General features: G+C 36.8%; 1 protein-coding gene across 2 annotated transcripts in view; it reads left to right on the top strand.

The window, feature by feature from the left end:
* LOC136885766 (zinc finger protein 211) overlaps positions 1 to 14,882 on the top strand; it is a 196,595-nt gene extending 181,713 nt beyond the window's left edge. For both annotated transcript variants that reach the window (XM_068230215.1, XM_068230216.1), the window contains one exon: positions 12,312 to 14,882. In XM_068230215.1, coding sequence (XP_068086316.1) covers positions 12,312 to 13,182 — 871 coding nt within the window. In that variant the 3' untranslated portion in view covers positions 13,183 to 14,882. The remainder of the gene's footprint in view (positions 1 to 12,311) is intronic.
* The last annotated feature ends 2,851 nt before the right edge of the window (positions 14,883 to 17,733 follow it).

The following is a 17,733-nucleotide window of genomic DNA, read 5'->3' as shown; positions in this document are numbered from 1 at the left end:
TGATCTCTAATCTTATGAATATTTAGTCCTGTATGAAATGAACTTAATTGAACAATTGGAAATAATCAGTATTATAGCCGTTTTAACAATAATTTACACTAAATGTAGAAATATACATGTTGATAGTTCAATAAAACATACATGATACATGAATGCAGGTTGCGTAGTAAAGCGTACTCAACTTTCAAACCGACTTCCTCTGCCATCTGTCTGCTAAACACTTTTTGGAACCAGTGAATTCCCTACGCTTCCTAGATACTACTGGCATGCACGGAATCCTAAAGTAAAGTGCTCTTTTATACGTTTTCTTAGAACAGACAGCTGACTGAATGTAAACACATTGCAGCAACATGGCTGCTCATAACCAGTTGAATGCAGAGAATATTTGTTACAAATTAGATCAATATGTTGACAAATGCAGTGGTAGTGAGTTTGAAGTTGTATGATAATGAAAATGGTATGGGAAGCATCTGGGACAGGATATGGATCTGAGAGAAATCAAAATACGGCACAGGACAGGAAATGTTAATTCAAGTACTGTCTCCTTTTAAAATATTAGGCCTACTTGTAAAAAACATAATTATCAGTTTTAATTCTTCAGTTAAATCTGTTTCATACTATGAGCCTCTACTTAATTACATAATAGCCTATTCCAACTAATGTCAATTTATCTTCCAATCCCATTCAGTCAAAAATTGTTTATAGTTTGTATGTCCAAGAGGAAGCACGATTTGTTATCTAAACATCTTCATCCAACTGATCCTGAAAATGAAATAAATTGGGAGATTCAGGGTGAATTCCTGCGTTCTCTGCATTACCAAGAAAATAAGAGCCCCATCATGTTCAGCAATTCAGACTGATTTCAAGAACAAGCAATTTAACATTATGCACCATATCGGATGCTTCCTGATGTATCATTCTGAACAGGTGGGGGGGGGGGTCTTGCGTGTAATTAGGTGATTTCGTTTTATAATTTTAGAATAACTATAGTGTATTTTCCATTGTTACAAATTTGAAAGTGATATCTTAAGTGGTTTCTACAGAATAAATTATTTAGTGAAGGTACTTAACAACTATACCTGACAAGCAAATTATTACACTAGGTTTCGCCCGACAGTGAGTCAAAGATATTCCGTGGGAAAGGATTAAAACGTCTTTGTATTGAATAGGTGGACCTTGAAGGTATTTCATTTTACTGTAATCCCACATCAATAGGGAACCAATGAAATTCATAACTATAAGATGCTTAAATTGTTCATTAGCTGGGTTAGGATGTTGTATTTAAACACCAGCAGTCGAGTGTGCTTTGCAGTCAGTACCACAAAAAGTTTCCCTGTGAAAATCGGTATCTATCAAGGCTCAGCTCTGTCACCACTGTTCATGAGCAACATTACTAAAGATCGTCCTTTACTCAGATGACGGATGCTATCTTGCTTTTACCCAAGCGGAACAACCAACTCTCTCTCTCTCTCTCTCTCTCTCTCTCTCTCTCTCTCTCTCTCTCTCTCTCTCTCTCTCTCTCATGAATACCTGGAAACTTACCCAAGTGATGGTGCCATCCAAATCTGTGGAGAGAAAACCTGATGAAATCTGTATGCTTCAGGTACCATTGGTCTCGACTGTAGAAGAAAGGAGGCACCAGCACCGAGGTGCAAGTGATGATAAATGTAGTCAGATTGATCATTCATCAAAGATAGAATATTTGGAGGGTATACATCAGATTTTATACTATGGATCATTAACAGGGAGTGATATACGTGTTGCTCTCATAAGATATAACATGTTCCAGGTGAAATAATTTCTTCATAGCCCAATTTTAAAGTATTGTTTTTAAGCATTTCAACAACTATTATTAGGTTGTTTTGCCTGTAATTTGAGCATAATCTTTTGTTTATTTCTGGAACATTTGTTATGTTGTATGAAGTGACCTCTACATAATTGGAACATTCCTATCCATTTCTTAAATTAGTCTATTCTCATTACTTCAGAAGACAAGTGTCAAGTAAAAATCCGAGAATTTTAATATGGAGTAAAGTGTTTCATAATATGTTTATTCTTTGAGCTGAGGGTTTACAAACCACGTTTTATTTAATGATTATGTTCTTATTTTAACTTGTATAAGTGAATAGCTGAAGATGACTGAGTTAAACAGTTGAAACTAGTAAAAAGTAAAATGTATTGATTAGGTGGAATAAAGACATCAGGTTATAAAATGTGAGGAGTATAATACAATATTATGCAACAAGCCTATAATGGCTTCTCTTTGCTTTATAAACATACTTGTGTCTTAATTACAATTATAGGCGAGTTGCATTCGGCTGTTTATCGTCGGTTATTGATTTTCCGTGAGTGGATCAGAGACCTTGACAGTGTCATATGTTTTCAAAGCTTTGATAGAAGGATATCACAACCTACCTTTATTTCAAATACAAATTGTTTATTGTACACTTGGTGAGGTGAATGTGCGGTAATGTGCCATGTGCTTGTGGAATATTGGAAGTAGAAGGTGCACTGATATTAATATGTGTGCCTGACATTTTTGATTTTGCTGTTGTTACCTAATTGGTCAAACAGTTGTATCGTAATGTAAAACAGAACTCTGATTGGTGGAGAACATCTATCATAATGAAAATCTAAACTTTTGATTGGTGGAGAACCTAGATCATAATAAAAGTTAAACTAAAATGAGCCTCATTAAGATTCAGTTTTCTGGCATATAATGTTTATATTTTGGCATCTTCGAGCACAAAAGATATTTATGTCATTTTCATGTGTGTATTGAATAGGTGGACCAATTCCTATACCATTATGTATGAATTAGCTGTCAATATGATTGAGTATGAAATTAATTAGATATGGTCTCTGCCTATTGTTGTTTCTTATATGAGCAATGACAATTTGACTTATCTAGTGCTTTCAGGACGAGCTGACAGGTCACATTGTTTTTTCAAAAGTAGTTTGATGATATTTGAATGATGTCAGTAGTTTACAGATATGCTGTAAGGTAATATTTCTGTTTTACATGTCTTTTGCATCTATTTTAATGACTGCATACTTCAAGGCATACCATTATAAGTAGAGAATTGTTGAAGAACTGATGTTTATATCACATACTGGCTGTAATACCTGTCACAGATTGTGAGTGGATTGACGTGACTTACTCGCATCCTTGCTCTGTGCGTTATTGCTGATCTTGATTTGATCTCTTCCTTCTGACATAAAGGAACCCAAGTATCAGGTTAATATTAACCCTTGTCCCTTGTGTGTCAGATGAGGCCCAACATTACGATATTTCCTTTCCGGTCGCATATCGTGCGAGGCTCCACACAATATTGTATTGCCCACTGCTTGTCTGCCGTCTGTTAGCTGACACAATACACTATGCTATATTGTACTGCCATCTTGTGGTCCAGCGTGGTACTTTGTAAACTCCAGTTACTATTTGCAGTCAGTCAAAAAATCTGTTATTTACATGGCAGTGAAACCGTCTGCTGTGTTCAGTCCACTGACGCACCCGAAGTCTGGAGCGATAGCAAACAAATATGGTCACCAGGTGCTCTCCTAGTCATATACAGTATACTGTTCGATGTTGTATATGTCAGGTAATTGTACAAAACCACAGTATTTTCACAACTCTACTCCTTCCTTGTACCCTAAAGAATATATCTAATGTCATTTCATGGCGCCTCCAAGTCAACTGGCGATGGTCGGCTTGTGTAACATAACACAACATGTAGCAGGTCCCGACTTGAAGAAATTGCTGTTTCAGGCTACAAACCACCACAAGTTATGAAACCAGAGACAGAATTAGATTTTTCATTTGGTTTTTACCGATAATTTGTTCAGTGAAATTAGTAGTGAAACTAATTTATATGCGATAGCAATAATAGTAATAATAATAATAATAATAATAATAATAATAATAATAATAATGTAAAATAATTTCTCATGAATTGTACAAATTGCTTTTATTTGCTCCAGCATAGTTTACTGTTTATAGGCATAAATTCATAATTTAAGAGCAAGTGCTGGCTCTAAAACCATGATAGATGAATGGATGTCATATAAGATAGTAATTCACATTAAAAATGCAAGTAGTAGAGACAGTGCAGAGAACTTTAATTTGAAGGTTATGAATTAGAAAAGTACTGACAGGTGTACCAGTCCTTTAAAACGTTACTTTAATGATCTCCATAGTAATTCTCTTAAAAGCTTATAGAGCTAGTTACCGGCTCTTAGACTAAAATTTTCACATGACTGCCCTGATATTTCCCTTATTTTTCACTGAATCGGAAGAAGGTATAGAACAAAAATTTGCCACGAGTTAGTTTTGAGTAATACCAACTGTAAGAGGGATACATCGAATTTTATTCTTTAGGCCCCTTCTGAAGCACCACCTGCTGGTGGAATTTTTAGACAACATATAGCTATGATCCTACTTGAACTTTTTTGAAACTGAAATGCCAGGTTTCTTTAAAATTCACCCATTTATTTTCCCGTACTACTTTAACAGGCGCAGACAGACAAATATTGAACTGAACTCTATATACGTCATTATAATGATGTCAGTATTCTTGTCAGAATAGAATATTAACTGGCTGGAATGTCGCAGTTTAAAGCAATGCTGATGCATCCTATGCTCAGTCAAGTGAAAATCGCTTTTCACAAGAAGTACTACGGTGGCGCTCTAACAGTGCCAAGTTCCAGAGCTGTAATAACTAGTCCGCAAACAGCTGTGAACACCCCTTTGCCATTTTATGCTAAGTGAGCACACTGCTCATTCCAATCATGCGTCAGAGCGGGGACCAAATAGGTGGAATTCCATGATGACCAGTGTGTTATGCACCAGTAATTTTCAAAACAATTATGAACCAGGGGAATGGCAAGCTAAATAAAGAACGTTTCTAACTCCCTAGCTACTTCACACCAGTATTCAGACAGGCTATTTTACTTGGGATGCAGTAGTATTCCCATCTGTTGGAGATGAGGGGAACAGAAGAGACAAAGCACATCACAACAAACAATAATCAATGTAATGTTATTGTTGATTATGAATTTCTGTGAAAGATTATGTATAGCCTAATAATGTTTAGTGCTTTCCCTATAATATGTTTACTGTTGTAAAGGCACATTCATATAACAATCATTATGTAGAGTTTAATAGGACATTAGCATCATTATAGTGAATGTTTCTTAGTGTCTCAATTAGTGTCTTTGTAATATATTTGTATTGGAGCGACCATTGACATATAGACAACATCTCAACAGAACATCTGCAAAAGTTAAAGCAAGTATTAACATCCTACATAAGCTCTCAGGAACAGCTGGGGTACAATTGCGTCTACCTTGAGAACAACAGCTCTTACTTCAGTTTAACCAGCAGTTGAATGTTGACGTCCAGTGTTGCTTAATAGTGCTCACATGAAGGAAATTGACACTGTGTTGAATGACACGATGAGGACTTTATCAGGAACCATACAGTCCACACATTTGGAATGGCTACCAGTACTTTCAAATATTCCTCCCACTCATCTTAGGAGACAAATGGCATTGAAAAGAGTTACGCCAAAAAATTCTCTCCTGCCAATACATCAGGACTGCTCACATCAATGCCTCAGGTTAAATTGAAGTAAACCGTCATAAGTAGTAGGCGAGAGACTGATGCAAAACCAATTTAATGTGAATCAAACATGGTGCAATATGTGGTTCTCTTCAAACCCCGAGAAATTAGGCATATCCCTTGGGATGTCGTGTGAGGCAGTGTAATGTCAGTCATTGCGTGCAGTGGAAGAGACTGTAAGAATTAAGTATCATTCTTGTATTTCAATTTGCTATTTATTTTTGTTATTTTGCTATACTTTTTGTTTATTCTCTATTTTCAACATTAAAAATACAAATATTTATTTACATTTAAATAGTGCTTTAAAATAATACAATAACTAATGTTACGTTCTACTTTAAAACACACATCAAAATACAGTGAAATGGGAAGAACTTAGACTCACAGAATTCACAAAAGTAAACTGGTAAGAAAGTATAGTACAATGTACTAGTAATTTACAACACATCTAATACTTGTTTGTTTTTTACTGTTAGTCTATGTAATTATGTAACATAATCCTGCTTAAAATGGAATTACATTATTTAAGAAGTACATGTTTCATTCCTAATGAGGAACTTCTTAAGCTAGAAAAGTTACATATTCGGCATAAACGAAGTATTTGAGTCTGAGATTAATATGACATAAGGGATCTTCTTTGATCAGAAGCTGGAGAAGTATGTACTTTTAATATCTTGAGGATAGGCTTAAAATGTGAAATTTTTAAATACAATGATCGGGGGAAACTCCTAAAGAATAACCGAAGATGAGGTTGATTTTTTGTTTGAAAGATTTAAGATGTCGAAAGGAGTCTGTAACGAAGGAAATGAAAATTTGTTTTAAAAAAGGAAGTAAAAAAACCTTGTAAATGTACAGTGGGGAAACATCTAAGGAACAGTGAAAATGCTTGCCTCCCATTCATTTACAACTATTAGTAAAAGTATATGTAAAAAATGTTACAGCAATATAAGCAAGGTAATGGTAAGAGCAACGTTTTTCACTTTAAAGGCTACAACTGATAGAAGGATAACAGCAATTAGAGTTACTGTTCAGTAAAGGCAAGTTATTTATCAATCTTCATTATATTCGTGAGCTGACTGTGTCCTTTGATAATAAAACTGTCATCATCATTATCTGCAGTTTCCATACTGCAGGCTTGACAAGTGAAGACAGTCTGCTCCCGACATATGTACAGCACACGAAGTCTTCCTCTTTCTGTTTCTTCTTCTCTCACAGAAGGCTCATCTCCCAGGGTTTTGGTTATTCCTCTCAGGCCTTTCTTTTTCTGTTACTGTCCCAAGAAGCGATACTGGAAGTAATTGTGGCATGGCTCAGTCGTCAGTGTCTTTTAAATTGGACGATGGTTTACGTCAATTTTGTTTCGTAGAATTATGAAACTGTTGATGCCATCTACGTTGAGGAGAGTGTAAAACAATGTCCATTGTTTTTCGTTCGTGATACTTTATAAGATGCTTTCAATTTATCAACAGCATCCACTTCCCCTTTGATTATGTTGTAAAAAGTCACTATTTCAGGTTTATCTGCCTCAGCCGATTCTTCATCAATGTCATTGCTGTTGTGTATAGTTGATAACAACATTACATTATTTGTATTGGGAACATACAAAAACAACGTGGAAACATTTCTAAAGTGAAACGTATTGCTCACTTCCGGTCTGATTTTTGTTTGAACAAAGACGGGAGGTATTTCCCATTTGTTTTTCTTTGTTGTTACAATCAGAGTAAGTCTGTGGTTGGCCAAAAGACTGTGAGCTAATGGTGCTGACGTATACCAATTGTCAGTAGTTATATTGCGGCCAGTGCCAGAAATTGGCTGTACTTGTCTCTTGACTACATCTTTACAACTGTTGCTCACATTGTAGGGTCCATCAGGTTGTTTCCCTGTACATACCTCCATATTGTACGTATAGAAGGTCCTCGCATCTGAAAGTGCAAATACTTAGAAATCGTATTTTGATGGCTTATTTCCTATATATTGATGAAAAGGGCATCTGCCTTTCATCTGTGTTTATGAATTCGCTCAATGAGTAATATGATTTGCATTGTTCGACTTTTCCTCCCACACCTTCCGAAAGGCTATGAAATTGTCAGATTTCTGACAATCTACGCTGCTTGTGAAATTGTCATACTTCAAAGCAGTCGATAGGAATTGAAACCTTCTGAGACTCATAGTTGTGTGAAAAATCTCAACACCTGTACCATCGCAAGCCCATAAATATTTTAGATTTGTGTGGGATGACTTCTGAAATTCTGCTAGGTAGAGCAATCCTATTACTGCCTTCTCGTCTAGATGCTTTGTGTCTGGGGCATCTCGAGGCCTTTGGTAATTTTCTCGTCTCATTCCAATCCATAAATTTGTGTAACATGCACTTTTGTCTAGCACATCTTCAGGGAATAATAACTGGCATGATTCAATGGGAGATGTTATGTTATGAGCTAAATTTAATGGGCCAGGCAAGTGTGATACTGTATTATGTCTTCTGGCTCATCCCTTACACCTAGTGCAGTGAATGTCCCACTTAGTAATCTTGTCCTTTCCAGTGTGTTGAGGTATCGTTATGTTTTCTGGTAGAACCCTGTTCTCTCATGCATCGATATTTTCATCTTCAGTATCTGTACAACCTTCAGTATCTGTATAGTGATCACTTTCTTCAAGAAAATCGTCAATGTCTTCTTCTTCTTCTAAAATATTACATGCCTCTTCTGTATCATTCACATTATCATCACAGAGCCTCTTCCTTGCACTAACTTGTAGTTCTTATAATGTTTCATTATGTTTCTCCTCCTTTCCCACACTATCAATCAATTTGTTTATCCTATCAACTTCTTCAGGATCCATTTTCACTCATATAACACAGAAACAGTAAAACAATATGTGTAAACTAATTTTTGCACGTCCAGAATTCGAACCAAATTTAACAAACAGCAGTAGTCGCCCGTGGTTGAAAGCACTGCACACTCACATAAACATCCACAGGGGCAACAGAATAGCAACTAGAGAGCGCTACGTGGCTTTAAACAGTAGGGGAAGTTTGCACGGTAGATGTAGTGGAGGGAGAAATCTGTCCTATAACAATCCTATACAGAGAAACGAAAGAAGACTGCGTGCAGTCGAAAAGACTGCTGTGCGACATCCCGAGGGTTAATCCTAGATCCAGTTAACCACCGACCTGCTTTCAACCCACCCAGAAAAGTATGGAGATAATTAAATCGAATAAGAATCCAGATGTCAATACTAGAAGCATAAGTGGGAGGTTACTGTAACTGTGATGACATGCACTAGACTGTCCATCATATTTCTATGGATTTCCCATTCTGAAAGTTCAGTGGAACAATGCAGGACTTCCATGTGGCCACTGATGAAGCTGTAGAATGGTTAAGCTGTTTCGTAGCCTGTATCATATTGTTCATGACAAATTTACTCGTTTTCAGTCAGTGAAAACTTCTTTGTTAAGAGGAGAATATATCATCTGTTGCATAGTACTGACTCCACATTTCTTTTCCCCTTAATACCTTTTATAGTGTACCTGTAGATGGCAGGCAGTCCTTTATTCCCCTTCACTCTTGCTTGCTTGTTGTTTAGAAGGGGCCTAACATCGAGGTCATTGGCCCATTCCCCTTCACTATGGAAGGATTCCTTTCAACAGTCTCTAGGGAATATGATTTGATTAGCCAAAGTAGTTTACAGGAAACAGTTATAACATTCTCTGTGGTGGATAAGTCTTTCACAGATTTCAGATTTGTCATGACAGTGTTATGGCAGCTTCAGTTTATTACTGTTGCACGTTTTGTACATCATGTATAACGTGTATTGCTGCCATAGAGCTTTCGTCACATGTAACCATCATTTGTGGAGTCATTTGCTTTATTGCTTGGAGAAATCAATGTACACAAGTCTATTAAATCTCTTCTTGATTTATAGTTCTTTAATTAAATGTGAAGCCCAGGCAAGACTACGAACATTTACAACATCTGCTGATAATGACTGCCTCATTTTTTTCTATAGAATTTTGAAGTAATGTGTCATGTGAATCCAGACAGCACATGTAGAATTACAAGTCCCCTGGGAACCACAAACCTAACATTAAACACAATGTTGAGCTGAAAATATTCTTTAACAAAAAAGTTTGAGACAGGAAATGATTCACATTATGCCTAAAACCATTATTTTTTGTCTTTTTTGAGATGATGTCCTAATGAAAGTAGTTAGTCCACTCTGCTTTTTGGTGAGTTATAGGAATTTTGACTGGTGGGAAGGTTAACCAAACTGTTGTATTCCACAACCAGTAAAACTGAAGACATGAAATAGGGAGATTTATGATATACAGAGGTGTACCGTTACTGACAAAGATAAACAAGGTAATGATGGAGAGGTAAACTGAACTATTCCATTCTACCACCAGTAACCCGTGAAGATGTGATATTTATGTTATGCATCGGTGTCTATTACTAATAAACATAAATGAGGTAACTGAGAAGACTGTGATGCTCTCTTTTCATTTGTAAAACACACCTTTGAATTGGGATGGATGAGTTTAGGATTTCTTGCACAAGCATCCATAGAATTCGATAATTCAAACAAATCTGTTTTCCATACTCGATTTATGGGACATACAAATAAAACAGCACAAATTGGAACACAAGAAAATAGCTTTAAAAATAAATGAAAATAAAGAATAAAAAGTTATTACTTTTCATTTAATGCATAGAGGAAATATAATAAAATGGTTCCATGCTAATTCAGTTAATGTTTTAATAGTGCTAATTTAATTCAATATTTCAAAGAAATTGAACGACTAGCTACGTCTGATAATGTTGTCTTCAGCTTCTCATCAGGGCAATCTGATTCTTGTTCTCAGCCAGTCCAAAAATTGTGGAAGTGCTGAGTCTACATCGTTCTTGTAGAGTTTATAGCTAAGCTGTTCTCCTTCTTTCTGTACTTCTCCTTCATTCAGTTTTACATAGTATAAGCTGAAGGAGTCTTGTTTACCAGCCTTTCTAAGACAGATAACAAGATAATTCTTTCTTTAAGCCACAAAGCTAAATTTCAGTTACTTGTATCCATTTGTTCTGCATGACCTGGTAGTTTCAGAGATGGGCTAGCACTTAACTTTAGTGTATTCCTTAGCGATAATCCTATCAAACTATTTTGCAAGTTGTCTTCATAATCAGAGGAAGGAAAATGTTTGCCGCATACATATGCATTTTTACAATTAACAGACTCCAATTGTTTACATTTAGTAAACCAAAATTTTCAAGTCACAGAATCCTTTGGAAACCTGTGATAAAATCTTATTGTTCATAGATATTTTTTTGTCTTCGGAGGATAAATTTTACTCCTAGTTACCACACAACAACCCATTCTACCTCTTAGAACAAATTAATGACAGCAAAACTGCTACGTGAAAGTCATCTACAAGCACGAGATTACAAAACTTCAGCACATGAAGGAACAGTGTTCAATCAGAACTGGTGATGAACAGAACAGAATAGAGGCAGTCGCAGCTAGATATCACAGCCTCCGACTGGCAGCCACAATGCAGCTGTGCTTGCATGAATGAAACAGGCCAGCTCTTACTATATGGCTCTGGGTTTTGAATATATGTGAATATATGTTCTTGAATATCTTGAATATTGTAAATCCTTTTCTGGAAACACTGATAATGTTTTGCTTCTATGAAAGTTGTTTGTCTACGATAGCATCAATACTTTGACTTCTTCCTGGCTTATTTCCCAGTTTATTCAACTGGGCTCTTCATTTGGATTTTGTGTAGGTTTTTCACGGGATGTCTTTTATTGTGCCTATGTGGAGGCTTGTAATCATTATTGCATCATTTGTAGTGCAGTGTCTTGTTTGTAGGTAAAGAGATGTATATTAATTGGAACAAAAACACTCCACTTTGAGCCACCGGATTTAACTGTACTGAGGTAAAAATTCCTCCCTAGCTCAAAATAAAACCTGGGGCCTCCTGATATGAAGCCAGGAGTCTGATCACCAAATTTTAAGATCTTTAACTGATTCCCTGGAATTAATTGTGGAATTTTATATGTAAAGTTGCCTATGATCTATGAGTGAAGTCGTGGGGAAGATATTATTACTGCTCTCAGTATGTACTATTACAGATTACACTCTGATAGGTTTTGATGAGGGTGTAACAAAACTTACTGCCAAAATTACAGGAATGATTTTGTCATAAATGGAACAAAAAAAGGGTATCGCAACATTAGTCCAGAAATACATAACCGCAGATTTGTCGTACCTTCGTTCACCATGCTCTCCCGGACGTGTATCTTTGGGGACTCATAAAGTTTGTCTCGTATTCGACTGCTTTTGATGATGAACCAACTCATTGTGTGCACATTCTCGGAGCCTGTCTGGTAGTACGCATTATACGAGGCATATTTGATTGTGTTTTGCAGGATGGGGTCTCTTTCAACATTTGGTGTGATTTGTGAATGCAGTGTTCTAGCTGGCATTACCGAGGTTGGAACAGTGCAACAGTACTGGAGTGTCAGATTACACAAACATTACTTAACTTCATAACTATGCACTTCCAGAGCCATGTTTTCTTATGTTCCGTGCATTGCCATATATGAGGAATCCATTCCTTAAGGTTTTGCTGTAAAGTTTTCATTCAACTTGTAGATCCCAATTTCAATCTTATGTACACTGTACTTTTATATTTTTACAGTACCGAAGTTCCAGGTTCTGAGGTGAAGAAGAGGAACAATCACAGTGAGAGTCAAGGATCTTCTGTTAAAGGATCACTAGGACTTGAAGCAGGACCGTGGATTTGTAACGTTTGTGGAGAAACGTCAAGAACTGAATCGCTCCTCAAGAGAGATATGTTTGTTCATGCGAACTCGAGAGTGGCACAGGATAATACTTCTACGTTTTCGGTGTGCTATAAGACATTCACTACACCAAATAACCTGAAGATACACATGAGGTTACACACTGGTAAGGGGTTCACTTGTTCTGTGTGCTGTAAGACGTACACTTCAAAATGGTACCTCAGGCATCACATGACGGTACACACTGGTCTGCGGCCTCACATTTGTGACGTGTGCGGCAAATCATATACCTGGAAAAGTGTTCTAGTGAAACATAAACATACTCATACGGTGAGGAAACCTCATGCATGTTCACTGTGTGGTAAATCTTTTCTATCGTCCTCCATTTTAGATAATCACCTCCTTACTCACTTTGATTCCATTGTTGATACATGTGAAAGGCTCTATAAGTGTATCAAATGCAATAAGACTTTCGGATTAAGCTCGGAATTTTATCTACATTCCATCAGTCATTTAGGAGTTGGTCAGTATACTTTTAAAGACTGTGGTGTGGGTTACCTTAAATTATGGGACGTTAACAATAACACCTATGTGGACACTGGAGAGAGGGTTTATTCGTGTTCGGAATGCCCTGAGACATTCTCCTGGAAGTGCGATTTCAAAAAGCATATGCTCAGTCACATAGGAAACCGCCCTGTTTTATGTAGTGTGTGTGGTAAAGCGTTTCTTCAGAAATCGAATCTTATCACACACTTAGCGACTCATTGACCGCAGATTGGCATGCCTTCATCGGTGTGTGTTTTCGGCTATTTGGGTCAATTAATCTAGCAGTACCGGGCGAGTTGGCCGTGCGCGTAGAGGCGCGCGGCTGTGAGCTTGCATCTGGGAGATAGTAGGTTCGAATCCCACTATCGGCAGCCCTGAAAATGGTTTTCCGTGGTTTCCCATTTTCACACCAGGCAAATGCTGGGGCTGTACCTTAATTAAGGCCACGGCCGCTTCCTTCCAACTCCTAGGCCTTTCCTCTCCCATCGTCGCCATAAGACCTATCTGTGTCGGTGCGACGTAAAGCCCCTAGCAAAAAGAAAAATCTAGCAGTGCCTTTTTTCAAAACATCATATTCAGCTGTGTTGTTTTGAGAATTTAATACATACCTCCACAATTCATTATTTATAACCGGTTCAGTAGCCCCATTAATTTCCTAACCTTTTATGTATACAGCATTGAAAACTGAGAATCTAAACATCATAGCCTTAATCTCATTAATATACAGTCTATAGCAGAGTCTGTTATTGTCCTCGTAAGAATTTCTTCACGCATTTGCAACACCTGACTCCACTTTCGGAGTTTGTTTATATTATGACTGAATAGAACAATAACATTACAAGAGTGTATATTTCATTCTAACTTCCTATGAAATGTAGCCTCACTAAATCAAGGAATCAATCATTTGCATTAATATGGATTTATTCTGGATTGTCTTTCCGCTCTATTACAACAATAACAATCCAAGCTAGATGACATGTTTTTTTTTACTACCAACAGCAGACAAGAGAAACAGCTGCTGGAAACAAAATATCATAGTGTGCATACTGTTGCCCCTTGTTTTCTCACATCTCCTCCCACCTAACTCAACTGAAAGTAAACTTAATATGACATCAGTTATTACCTGGAAACAAAAGATCACAGTTTACAACACAAACTAAAATCAGCCACAGGTTACCAATACTTCAACACCTCGATTGCCTTTATTTACCATTGAGTCCAATGAATTTTTTCACAATTCCTCTAAGTTACCTACAAAAGTTTCCAGAACAGCAGTGTTAAGCAAGTAGGCGGCCCAGGATGAGTCATTCGTGAGGGGTATCAGGAGATATGGACACAATCACAAAGAGTCATTTTCTGTCTTGACCACAATTAGGCCTAGCCCATTTCATCTGGCAAGAGAATTCCCCTTTCCATCAAACACAGGTTGAATGTTACAACAGCTTGTAGAGCTACACATTTCTGTTTTAATTATTTGTTAAGAAATATTAAGATCCTTTTTTTACGATAGTTTTAAGTGACTTCTCTTGAACATATCTTTCATATCAAGAGGTGCCAAACCGTAACAATGAAGAGAAAACCATTGACTCTAGACATTTAAAGCTTTTATCAAATTAAAGTCAAGTTGTTTTTAATATTATTTTACCTGTGTATTTGTTTTTTGTGTATATTTTAATTATCATTCAAGATCATGGCTGAAGATGTTTTCCAGGAAAAAGAAATTTGTTCCACCAAAAAGAAAATTGCAATAAATTCATGTTATTATAATCTAAGAAATTTGTAGTTTTTAAAGTAGTGGAAAGGTGGAACTTCCCATACAAGTTGCTATATAAACAAAATTTATTCCTTGGTCATAGTAAAAAATTGTTGGCCGTCTCCTTCTGATCACAACGGAAATGCCTGCAAGATGATGTAGGTTGATAGAGAAGAAAACAATTCAAAATGTATTGCCCTATACATTGCATAAGTAAATGGGCTAATACATGATTTTGTCAACTCTAGCCTTCAGAAACAGTGGACCAGCCATGTTTATCCCTGTGATTTCAAAGATCTTTGCATCAAACTCTATTCTCAGTCATGGGGTAGGTACAGCTTCAGTTTTTCTTGCATCATATCTGATGCTCTTTACATATGAGCAAATAACCACTCTTGTACTCCTTCATCCTGAGACTTAAATTTTTGCCTCAATATTGATATCAGTAGTTTTGTTCCAGCATGACAGTTGTCTTTATATGGATCCATGATCATTCAATTCACTACAGGATGACTACTTCAGAACTGCCTGGTAACAGAAATCACCAACATAATCTCTATCCAACACTTTGGTCTTTAGACTTATAACACATTTCCTGTCTAGGAAGGTTAGTAGACCAGTCAGTTTTGGATCTTTTAGACCAGTAAAAGCCTCTTCTTGCATGAGGCTAATTAACTTGATTTCACTATTATCACATTCTTCAGACTTCAAGTCCTGCTGTATATGCTCGTCTTTTGCCTCTTTGCAATTCCTTGTGAAGGACAAATCCATCCCATCATGTGAATGACCTTATATTGTGAAAAATACCTGTAATATCATCCACTGTCTATAATGTCACACAACATCTAGGAAATGACAATCTACTTTTCCTTGTTTATTTCTTCTTCATCATAGGTAGTCTCCAATGTTGGCCAAAGGCTTGGGTCAAATTATAACTAGTCAGGGCCCTCTCATTAATGCGATTCTATCAGTGTCTTTGCTGAGCGGCCTCTGGAAGTTGTGTAAGGTGGATTAAAATGATCAGGAATGTGCCTCCATATATGGCCCTGAGTAGGTTTCTCAGATCTCTTTGACTGTTGAAAACAAATACATCCCATGGCTTGAAATGATGAATCCAAGCCTGAACCATTGTTGCATCAGTCCAGAAAATAGTTTGCCTGCTGAAACTCTGAAATCGTCTACAATGCTTGCGAACAGCCACTCAGCAATTGATGCTTCATCAACTCCTGTCTAGGAATTGTCATCTTTTGGGATTTACTAGTAGGAGCTACCCTTGCTCTACCAGCTATAACTCTAATGGAATCATTCATGTCAATTTGCAGAAAAGCCACAGCAGTGAACAATGTTTGAAAACTATCTGAAAATGTGTGAAATGTCCATTTTTTTTGTACCTACTGCAACCAGGCAACCATCAGACCAACTCAGTTTTCAAAAGGTCTGGAGTATCTTCTTAACATTTCAGGAATTAACTTTAAGTGTAAAATGAAAATTTTCCCATTTGTCAAACACACAACAATTTCAATACATGTTTTAGCACTGTAAACATACCTGTGAAAATATACACACTATTATACAAGGAATGACTTGTTTCATTCTACAAGAACATCGTTGGATTCTAACAAATCATTTAAAACATGGATACATGTGTACAGTATTGTATACATTTTGTAATAAAGGAATGACACACGCTACTATTTACTTATGTCAACTTAATGCAAATGCATAAATAACCCCAAAACTTCACGAACAAATACAAGTTTTCTTATAACAGAATCAGTAACTCTCAGGTCACTCTGCTAGATAGAGCTCCAATCGCTGTCCCTTGATATATCGCAGAGTGCCGCATGTTGTGTCTACTGTATTTGCTCGTACTCTTGTGAAATGAGCTCTGTCGTGTAGCCTGAAGGAAGCAATATGCAGGCGCAGCCAAGCTTGCTACACTCCCCGTAGCCAGTGGAGTATGCCATCACTGGGATTAACTTTCACTGATCCCGTCTATAGCTACTTTTTCTCCTGTAAGGGGGCTCGATGCCTCTTGCAACCCTGATTTTGAATGTGATAAGTGATTCTGCCACTGGAGAGTAGCATCGTCTGGACTCAAAGGTAAAACGTAACTGGGAACAATCTGTCGCAAACGTAATGTTGTAATTAAGGTAACCAACCAATGCTTATTAAAATATCCATCTTCCTTTTGTGTCAAAAATAAGGGTTTCATAAATGGGTCAAGGAATCTTGGACTGACCCTAAATGTTATCCCACATTAGAATGTAATTTATGCTGGTAATAGAAGAGGTCTCAATCATTTAGTTGGCAGCAATTTCAGTTGCTTTGTGTGGTGTTTGATCTCGTGGTTATGTGGTTGGTGCGTGTTTTTCTATCACTGTGTTGGTGCTAAAGTTCATACGGATATTTATCCAATTATTTATCCATCCACTACAGTATATATCAATTGAAATTAAACAAGTGTTCTTAGTGAGGATCTATATTTCCGTGAACCTATTTGGGAAGTGAGTATACAGCAAGAATAGTGTGGACAGTTTGATGAAAGAACCATTATCTAAGAGAACATTAGAAGAAAATGTGAACCTAAAAATTATAGGTCGTCCCGCTCCAGTCTTAAATTTAACTCGGAAGGCTTCGGGAGGGCAAAATTCCAGTTACATCAGGCATTTCAACTGTAAAGTTTACGACAATAACAGTTGGATATGTGACTGTGAAATAGAAAATGCTTTGCTTTGCTTTTCTTGCGTCTTATTTGTAAATAATGATATCTGGAGTACAAAAGCTATGAAGGATCTGGGACATTTAAACGAGTGTATGAAGAAATATTCGTCGAACAGAAAACACATCAATTATGTAGTAGACCTAAGTGCTCTAGGAAATGTGAATATTGTAACACAACTTAATAGGGCATATCATGACAATTTGCAGAGACATAATGCAGAAAAAGAGAAGAATAGGTATATTTTGTCTAAAATCATTGATTTAATAAAATTGTGTGGGGGCATTCGAACTAGCTT

Source organism: Anabrus simplex, chromosome 14 (genome assembly GCF_040414725.1).
Source record: "Anabrus simplex isolate iqAnaSimp1 chromosome 14, ASM4041472v1, whole genome shotgun sequence".
NCBI lineage: Eukaryota > Metazoa > Arthropoda > Insecta > Orthoptera > Tettigoniidae > Anabrus > Anabrus simplex.
Note: the sequence above shows the minus strand (reverse complement) of the source record. Positions and strands in the feature narration are given on the sequence as shown.